The following is a 10,719-nucleotide window of genomic DNA, read 5'->3' as shown; positions in this document are numbered from 1 at the left end:
TTGCTACCACCTAACGTACTTAGTGAATATAAAAGATCATGATCGCTCACATTATCACATATCAGAGTTTATGACCATGAATACTAACCCATAATTTAAAAAGCAGGTTCAGAATTGTTACGTTCTAAATGCTGGCCATTTTACATAATATGTATTTCAAATTATTTATTCCATTGACATCTAGTCCCTTCAAACATCACGGCTTTCAGAACAAACAATGGGCTGGTGATACAGTATGATGATGTTTAGCGTTAGTAAAGAATTTTTTTTTAAGGCACAAATATATGAAACTATAACATTCCTTTATTCTAAGAAGAAACCATAAAATGCAGAAACAAACCAAAAGTAACAGGCAAGTGTTTAGTTTAATAAAATGAAAAATGATACAACATTACTCCATAAAAAGTACAAAGGCACTTTAGGATATGCAAATCTATGTCAGCGCACAATACATTTCGCTTCTAAAAAGACACGTCTATATTTAAATATTTAGATTTTCTTTTTCATTTAAAATTGGTATCCAAAATATAAAAAAAACTTTTTAAGTGAAGTACTAAATTGTCCATGTACTGTATCTGACAAACTAAATATAGAGGTGATCATTTTTATTAATACTAAGCAGTTATGTGCCTTGTGACTATTATTATTAAAAACCAAGCTTGTCACTTGCTGAGTAGACCCTAAACTTTAAGGATTGTGAAAAAGAACTCCAGTGTGTCAGTTATTCAAACATTAATATCCATACAAAGACATAGTATATGTCATAGTAAGTGTTTGAGGAACGTGTTGGATAAGAACTTTTTTGCCTGTTCATATAAATACTGTATATATTGAACTGGATTAGGTTATTGTGTGTTTGAGGCAGGGTCCTATTTAGCTGAAATCAGACATCTCCCCAGTCAAAGCAAGCTAAAAGGCATCTCAGCACAAAAATAGGGAGTGCAGTTATCAGCAAGTACGGCAAGCATCTACTTTAAAACATTACAATATTTAACTTTAATGACAAGCCTAAAAGTAAACAAATGGAAGGTACAGCTAACAAAAAATAGATTTATACATCTTTTGGTTTTAAAGATTATTTTCTGAAGGGTATTACCCATTTAATAGAAAAAGAAAACAAATGTTTATTTAAAGCATCTATATTTTTAACATGTTTACAAATGTTATGAAATCTATCGGTTTAAACATGCTAAACAAAGACGTGACACCCTTCTTGCAGTTGTGTCGCCAGATTCATTTTTTTACAGCTTGTTATAAAAATAGGTAAATGTTACAGCAAGTAAAGATTATTATGTTTTGGCCCATTGTTTTCCTGCATGAAAGCCAATTTTCCATTTTAGCATATAAAAATCTATTTAAAATTAGCTGCAATGATATAACAGGAAAGAGAACAAAAGCACAATGAAGGTATCTAAAAAGAGAAAAAAAAAACAGTAAACTGCTCAGTAGATTAGCAACATTGTACAGGTTATTAAAAAATTAGTCTCTTTCCCTAACTTTAGAATAGGTGTAAAGTCTTAGGATGAAGTGTAGAAATATTTGGTTTTCACATTGCCGAGCAGTTCATCTTCAAAGTTGGGGAGGCAGCAGAAGAAAAATACACAGCCAAACATGATAATTGTGCTGCCCCAGCCAAATCCGTAGGTCCAGCTATACAGATAGTTCTCATTTCCAGAAACCACATCTCTTGTGTAGCATACAGGATAGATGACCAATGCAATAATCTGCAAAATAACTGAACAAACACAAAAAACAATTAGAAATAAAAATAAACTCACAAAAGCAGCAAGTCCCTTGAGTAATTAATCCCAAGGCATATAGCAGGCTATCTGCATGCAGGGAGAGGGAAAAGAGAAATCTGGACTGCTGATCCACCCATGCCCTCAAGGGGTTAAAGACACAAGCCACTTTACAAAACCTTCCAAATGAATTACTTACCAGCCAACAAGAGCAGAGCACCAATGACTCTCAGTACAGGAATTTGTGGAACACACAGTGCAACAAAGGAGAGGAGAAAGCACACTATCAGGATAATGAAGCCAATGATGAAAAGTGCAGCTGTCGCTTTGCCCCATGCTGTACGGGAGAAAAAAAAAAGAAAATATGTTAACATTTTTTATACCAGTCTACAAATAACAGAGTCCTATCAGAAAATATGCATCCCTAGCCATTTGCCTAAAGGGTGGTTGCATCAGACACAAAGCTGCTTTGCCTATTGAGTAACACAGGCACTTGCCCAGGGCCAACCATCAAATCAGGTACAGCCTGTTAGACCGCTTTTTGTGATCTTTGGTCAGGGGTAATCATTTAAAAAATAATAACTGATCAGCCAGTTAAATGAAAGGGAATTCAGTATATTATTTGGCTTAATCCTAGATGTTAATAAATTAATAGGGGATGTTTCTAAACTGGCGGAGATGGGCATACGAATAAACAATAACTGCAAGGAGCCCGCAGGTGTAGTTAGAAATTATTCCTAATTAAATGCAAAAATGGTTTACGGGAACGAAATATCCACAGAACGCGTATTTACATGTCTAAAATTCAAACTTGAGCAACGTATATTTGGAAAAGTTTACACAAACTTGTTTAGTGCATTACAGTTTCAAGATCAAGGGAATTGAGCAAACTGATTTTACTCTTTTTTTCCACCCTATATTAATCTAACGTTTTAGAATCAAGTTCAAACAAAAACACTTCCTTCCCATGTTCTCTTTGGTATGGAACATAAAAAGACTCAGCAGTCATTAAATGGATTCCAAAATACACAAAAGGACTAAACTTTTTTTTTTTATTTATTTATGTCTTGGGTTAATTCATTAACCCATTAATAGCCCTACTTCAATCATACATTAAAAACAACATGTATCTAAAATATAGTTTTAACTATACACAGTATAGTTGCTCCACACACAGATATATTTGATCTCTCTGTCTGGAGAATAAACCGAGTCCCAACAATGAGCTTTCAGACATGAAGCCTTGGGTAAACATGATCCCAGAAGATGACCAGGTTTGTTAAAGTATCATGGCTTCAAGTGCAAAGACTGGGTGGTTGCATTAAAAGCTATAGTTTAAATAAAACTGTTCTTCATCTTCAACGATAGTTTTGCTGCGTGGCTCTTTCGTCTTGTTGAATTAATGGATACAATGTGTTTTGCTCAGAATTATGGAAAATTAATATGATTATATATCATGTACACTGTACAGTGCTATTCAGTGGGTTATATGGACAACAAGTCACAGAGGTAGCTTGTGAGTAAGACCCCTGGTTGCTAGACACCTATCAAGGCATCACATAATACAAAGTCTCTTGCCAGAGTGGGGTCTGTAGCTTTTATTTTCATATTTGGAATAATATGTAAAAATATGTATATTATATTGGTACTTTTAGTACAGGTGCAAAGTGAACTAACTACTCTATTAGTTGCTATGGAGATTGTACCACTTTGTACCTAATTATTTCCCACAATGTGCTCAACATCTTCCTCCTGATTGGCTGCTCACATCTTAACAATTAACTATGTTATAGCTGGTGCAGAAATCTGGGAGTAGGGGGATGACTGGATGAATGATCAAAGCACCCATAGCACGGAGAACTCCTCTGCAACTGGGGTCAAGTCTGCTAATTAAATTTTAAAATCACTCCTTTTTTGTAAAAAGTAAATAAATAAAAACTTGGTAGAACTTTTGTTGTCACATTTTTAAGCAGTACTAACTGTTTTAACATGTCCTATAGCTTGTTTAGCTTAGTGTTATTGTTTCAAAAATATTTCGTTTGAAAGTTTACATCAGAGAAGTTGAGATCTGTGTCGGAATGTGGCTCATCTAGCATTAGCCAAACAATTTTATTTTCCTGTTCCAATATTACAAAGGCTGCCAGAACCAGTCAATGGGAATCAGCAACTTATAGGGGAGAATTATCTCAAGGAATATCCATGCACATCCTTGGGTCCCGTGGTAGACACTTAGTGGGTTTCTAGTTTTAGAGTGTAAAACTATAAAATGTAGGATTTACTAAAATTTACAGATTGCGTTTCACACAACATAAGCATTTTTGCCCTTCCACCAACACAGTTTCCTGGGAAAATATACACTTTCCTTTCCCTGAGCCAACCCCTTGTACCGTATCCTTCCCACAGGTTTTAGTCTCCCCAGTATCACCTACGGCACAATCGATCATTTTACAGTATACCACGGTACAGGTTTATACATGTCAAAAATGGAATAAATAAGATTTGTGGACCACACCTAGTCCTTTAGGTAAAGGAGTGACTGTATGCTCCTCCACCCTTAATTTTAGCACTGAGCTCACCTTGTGTATGGGTGTGACGTTAGGATGGTATGTTTATGTCTGAATCACAAAGCCTGCATCAGCAAAATATGCAATGCAACAGGTTTTTACAGTCAACACATTTGATGAAATGGTCATATTAAATATATTAAGACAGTTTAGCGCCCCTATAATGCTACTAATGTATTACATATCTGTAGGGGGAAAAAAGAAGCTTCTACACATTGTGTGGGGGTAGTTTGCTAGATCCCACTAGCTGGGATCTAGTGTACAAGCATGGACAATGGTAAGCTGGAGATGTGTTCAGCCAACAGTATCTCCTGCATATGAAGGAGCTGGAGGCATGGAAAAAGTACAAATCTAATGAATCCCTCATTCATTGGCAAACTAAACTAATAATTTCAAAGGGGAAGTGCCATGGGGAAAAACATTTAGCTCTTGGAGTATGAAATTCTGTGCTCTGTATAGTAGCATGGGCTAGTATTGACATAAACATGGTTTTATTTTGTTCCAATAAACGTCCTTTACCTGCCGACCTGGGGGCTGTTATTGTCTGTCGTGTGATATTTTGGGTAAGTTTCACTGCATAAACATCACACTGAAATGATCATCTAGATTACAAGCTCATTTGAGCAGGGCCCTTCTCACCTGTTTCTGTATGCCATCTTGTTATGCCCGGTCTACCATTTATAGATTGCTGCGGAATCTGATGGCACTATATAAAATAATAATAATTCTTTATGACGATGCTAATGATGTCATGGTTGTACAACCCTTTCTTCCATGGACTTTGATAAAAGCGTCTGGCTGGGTGATAGAGGAAAATAGTTTATGGTTTATTGCTGGCAGCATGGTAAGGAGTCAGGGCATTTGTCCAAGTAGATTTTCTACTATGTCAAGTTAGCACAGATATACAAATGGTTAATACAAAGCACCCAGAAAACATATCATGCAAAAAACTATTATATATAATAAATAAGTACAACAATATTTTTCCCCCCAGTGTCACTTATATATATATATATATATTAGTACTAAAATAAACGCGTGAAGTTTCTCCAGCTAATTGAGGTGACTAAGTATAGAAATGTAATACACATTTATTGGGAAGGTTCACATTGTTCAGAGTTAATAGCACAGTTAGTAACAGAACAAAGTAACCTGTAATCATGTCTGGGGTGCTACACGTTTGTGTTAAGCTATGTGGGAAAATATTAGCGGTAATTGCCATTATGACCAAAACCAAAAAAACATTTTACATTTCTTCAGACCTATTTGGTCATCACTTAGAGAAAAAGGTATACTGGAAGCAAAGCGTATGAACTGAACTTCCACACTACAATGCTCCTCAAAGGTTTGCCATCATTTTTGCAGTTACACAGTATCTTATGTTATTTCCATGCAAAGTCTCTTAATTTTTCTTAATACCCAAAGAGATTGCCAAATGTATTCCTGCCCACCCCTATCATTGTTTATCTTTGTTGTTACAATAAATAAATAAAAGACTCTGAAAATAGAATGCTGTACTCCAGTGAGTTTTTAGGAGAAATATTAATATATTAATATAGTTATTCTTGTTTTGTAGTTCAGATGTAAAACACGCTTGCTACAAATTCTACCAAGAATGATCACGTTATGGTTCAAAAATGCTGAACATGCAATAACCACTGGCATTCCCAAAAGCATAAACGCAACTACATACCGGAGGGTACTATACATGCACCCTTGTCTACATTAAGCGTTTATATATAAATAAAAAAAAAAAAATGTATTCTTAAAACCATAAAGTCAAAATGAAAAGATAAAACAGAACTTGATAAAAAGAAAATGTTACGCAGCTGTCAAAACCTGAACAAAACCTGGTGATACACTATATACGGACCACGTGTGCCTATCCATTTAGTCCTTAAATAGAATGGTAGTAAATACTTCTTCAGAAATCTATTTTAGGCAACATATATGATCTCTCCAATAAAACTAAACCACAATGTAATGTCTCCTGAAGTGGTCACTTTGAAATTTCCTTGTTTTTGAAAGAAAACCAAGATTGTTAGTAAACCCTTTTTGCAATTATGTTAGTACAACTAGAAAAGTCTTTGTTTTCCATGAAAACAGCTAAGCGACCCCAACCCTCTGAACGGTAGTGTATATAAAAATAATTAGCTATATTATTGCTCTGAGAAAAAAAAAAACAGCAGATTTGTCACAATGAATATTCCTTTTTTTAACCATTAACTTACACTTTATGTTTACTAATGCAACAATCGACAATAACTGCCAAATAAGGTCCTTCTGAGCAATTAATTTCAAATTCAGGACGCTAATCTCAGTATGGTGGTAAAAAGTTTGAAAAGTGGCGTTATCATCCTGAAAACATTTGAATGCTGTTACTAGCTGAATAGTCCAATGGTTTTTAGGGTGATAAAACCACTTTTCAAACTCAAGAAACAGACAATCATTGTTTATACATATTCTACATTTATTAAGACAATGGATACGCTAATCAGTAAATGCTTTGTGAGATCACTAATTTCCCAGATGGCCATTTGGAACACATTATGTCTCCAGCTATACCTTGATTAACTGGATGCACAAGTTAAAACTTTAGAACTGGGATGGGCAAACAAGAAAAATGGTAACACACCAGGGCTCGTTTCAAAATACAGCTGTCAAAACATGGAAATTAATGCAAACGCTCGGCACAGAAGAACCATTCGGCCCTTTGTAGTCTGCCCATTTTTCCTGTAGTAAAGGACCTTAATCAGTCCTTGGTCTTGTGTTAGATTCTGGAGAATTGTATGCCCATCCATGCATTTTTAAATTCCCTTACTATATTAGCCTCTACGACCTCTGCTTGGAGGCTGTATCTACCACCCTCTCATTAACATATATATATAACATTTAAGACTATTTAAGTTATTCTCTCTTTACTTTTAATTGTCACACCTGACTTCATGCAGATCATCCGTGGAAACACCCTCAGAGGCATGTCTAGCAACGTAATATGATTATGGCGATCAAGTTTACACTAAAACCTGGAGAGCCAAACAGATTCTACTTGTTATAAAGTTTTTGGTTACTGTCCCTGTGTTTTGGACAGCTTCACAACGTCCACAGGTACTTCTCCAAACAGAGATGTAGTACAGACTAAAAATGACCTAAAAAGGCAACTTTTTACAACTAATTATATAAGTTTCAAAAGTTTCCATATCAGCTTCAAAGCAAGAACAAAGACCAACCCTTCAGCAGAACAGATTGGCCATACATTACATTTCATTTTGTCATCTTCTATAACTTTTTGATGCCACGTAAGGGGTGCATCTTATAGGGCAGTGCAGATTATACCTGCCTTAAACCGTTCCATGGGAACGACTTTGGTTGCCCTTCACATACCAAATTAATTTTCATACCAAACGTGAGAACTCCAGTTCTCGTGGACCACAGCTACAACAGGTTTCTTACAATATACGGTGTGCATTGTTTATCAATTCATAATTATTGTTTTCTTACATGTGAATTAGGGGACCCCCCCCCAAAAAAAACCTGTCGGAATAATAGCCCTTTGAGCCTGACAAGCTAATATGGATTATCCTTTTATGTTGAATCTCTTGAAAGTACAGGAATACACCACAAGGAAACACCAGCAAATATTTGTCAAAGCTGTGCTAAATTCTGCAGCGAAGTGGCCTTTGGACTATAAAGATAAACTAGAAGTAGAACGTTGTGACGAAGCGATATGGTAGTATATATTATCAGAAAGGTCTGTGTCATTCCTCTTTCAATCAAGACTGAGGAGTATTGTTTGTGTATTCAAAACAGCCTCCATATTTTATAATCTTATTAATGATATGGTCTGTCGATAAGGGCACATATGAGTTGAATGTGGTACAGTAGCATATGGCATTTACCAAACTTTATAACTTCACGGGGAATAATTACCTGTGAGAAGAAAATACCTTTTTGGTCAGGAAAAGTCCCCCCCCCCCCCCAAGTATAACAAACAAGACTTGTGGTCAGCCTGACAAGAAGTGGACAGGCCTCTGCAGAAGTACAATGTACATATTTGTAATAGACCCTGACAACCAACGCTTGTAGCTTTAATTTAAGTGACAAATACTACCAATTCGCCAAAGAGAGAGTCGACAAGAGAGTTTGCATTACTGTCTACTCTTTACTATAACTATGCAACATTTCTTCATGTCTCCCCGCACATTGAACTATACAGCATACAGGGTCAGCTTAGCCCTTCTTGCTGGAGAAACTTGGACCTTCGTCCACAAATCTCCTGCAAACTCCCCCTTTAGAGAATAAACCTCAGAATATATAGTGCACGCGGCAACAGATCACTTCACATAATGCAATAGTTTGCAAGAACTATGGCAGGGCTTGGCAATAACTTTTAAACTAAAACTGCCATTACCCTAACCTGGCTGAAGGTGATGCGAGTTGTAGTTCGAGCTTGGTTGCTTGGCTACCCCCTATTCTAATAATTCACAGTCCCTTTGATACGTTGGTCATCCCCACGCTTCTTTTAGCCCATCTAGAGATGTTCTTACCGTAGTCCATAATAGATCGGCACCCATAGTTGCCATTCCCCACGGAATCACATGTCTGCCACAAGGAGGCATAAACCCTGCCGCTCTCCGTCTCCACCCATCCCTGGCCGGCCAGGGCGATGATATCAAAGATGATCGCACAGAGGAGCAGTAATGGCAGGATCCATTTGCACCTGGGGTAGGCGATACCGCACTTGAACATGATGCAGCTCTAGCGCAGGGTGCACGGTGTCTCTCTGTGTGTGATTTCCTTCGGACTGAGACCGACGCACAGCCAACACCGGCTACAAAAAGTTGTCGGGAGCCGCACCTTGTCTCTGCGGTGACTCACTGGGGTTTGCACAGACCTGTTGTGTTATGGGAGGAGCGGTATGCCTGGGATGGGCTCTATCAAGCGCTTCGGCTGTTGCTCCTTCGGGTGACTCCTTCCTCCCTCCGGCTCAAGCTGGAAAACAAATCCTTTCTCAGGTTACACAGAACACTCCCTGTTCCACCCCAGTGCGTCTCACACTTCTGTCTTATTTTACAGACGGAATGTTTGCAATGTTAGAGGGAGGGCACAGCGGCTCACTAACCTAAAAAACACCAACAAGTCGGCATACCTATCTTGTGTCATTTCTCCCTGACATCCCTGTTCTGTTAATGAAATAAGTTTGAGAAAATAGCTGTTAATAGGTCACAGTGGTAAAGGTTCATTCACCAGACGGTTACCAATACCAAAATACGGTGTCAATTTTTGGATTGTTTAAACATTCGGCTATATCATGATAGGAATCAAGCTGCTGTGTTTGTCTGGATCACTATATAATGATAGGAATCACGCTGTACCACAGTGTGAATCTGGACCACTATATAATGGTAGGAATCAATCTGTATCACTGTGTGTGTCTGGATCAATATATAATGGTAGGAATCAAGCTTTACCACAGTCTGTGTCTGGATCACTATGTAATGGTAGGAATCAAGCTGTACCACAGTGTGTATCTGGACCACTATATGATGGTAGGAATCAAGCTTTACCACAGTCTGTCTGGATCGCTATGTGATGATAGGAATCAAGCTGTACCACAGTCTGGGTCTGGATCACTATATAATAATCATCTATTGCCAATACCCTATAACGGTGTCAATATTTGGTTCATTTAAACATTCGTCTATATCATGCACCTGAGTGAAGAAACTGACATGTTTTGGAAGAATAGACATTAACCCCTTCGCGACCTTTGCCGGTTCAGGACCGTCATAACAAGAAGGTCACTAAATGACCTTTGACGGTCCTGAACCGTCAAAAAGTTAAATAAGCTTAGAAAGTGATCAAGGATCACTTTCTTCGCTTAAACGGCCTTGCTGCAATGCCTCGATGTCGAGGCATTCAGCAAGGCCGAGATCGGCATCGGGGGCCATGTCTGGCCCCTCCCCGGGGCGTCAACAGCCGCCATACATTGTATGGCGGCGGACGCCCGTTTTAAAAGCGTTTAGGAGGCGATCAACGATCGCCTCCTAAACTTAAATGGTGTCGCTGGAATGCCTCGATCAGGAGGCATCCAGCGACACCAAACACTTACCTCTGGGTGGGCTGTGACCGCTCCGGAGAGCGGTCACAGCCGCAGCTGCCGGTGATCTTCGCCATCCGCAAGATGGCGGCGGCCCGGGAAATAAAACAATAAAGGTTAAAAAGTTCGCTAGATGGTCTCCAGACCCTCTAGAGAACTGGCTCCACTTGCTGGTTGAATACAGGTACTGCATTCATCATGCAAGTCAATGGAGCCCAGCTTTCTAATCACTATGTGATTAGTAAAATATTCAAAAAAAAAAAATAAATAAAAAATGGAAAAAAAAAATGTGCTAACATTTAAAAATAATTATGCA

At 37.9% G+C, this 10,719-nt stretch overlaps 1 protein-coding gene across 1 annotated transcript; it reads right to left on the bottom strand.

Annotated features, from left to right (window-relative positions):
• Positions 1-1,256: 1,256 nt before the first annotated feature.
• On the bottom strand, positions 1,257-9,205 carry PERP (p53 apoptosis effector related to PMP22). Its single transcript, XM_053461043.1, has 3 exons — positions 8,851-9,205; positions 1,939-2,076; positions 1,257-1,735 (listed from the first exon to the last, which is right to left on the bottom strand). Exons 1-3 carry the CDS (start codon positions 9,050-9,052, stop codon positions 1,518-1,520), a joined length of 558 nt encoding a protein of 185 aa, XP_053317018.1. The 5' UTR covers positions 9,053-9,205; the 3' UTR covers positions 1,257-1,517.
• Positions 9,206-10,719: the final 1,514 nt, after the last annotated feature.

This window comes from Spea bombifrons, chromosome 3 (assembly GCF_027358695.1).
Source record: "Spea bombifrons isolate aSpeBom1 chromosome 3, aSpeBom1.2.pri, whole genome shotgun sequence".
Lineage (NCBI taxonomy): Eukaryota > Metazoa > Chordata > Amphibia > Anura > Pelobatidae > Spea > Spea bombifrons.
This window is presented reverse-complemented; position numbering and strand designations above follow the sequence as displayed.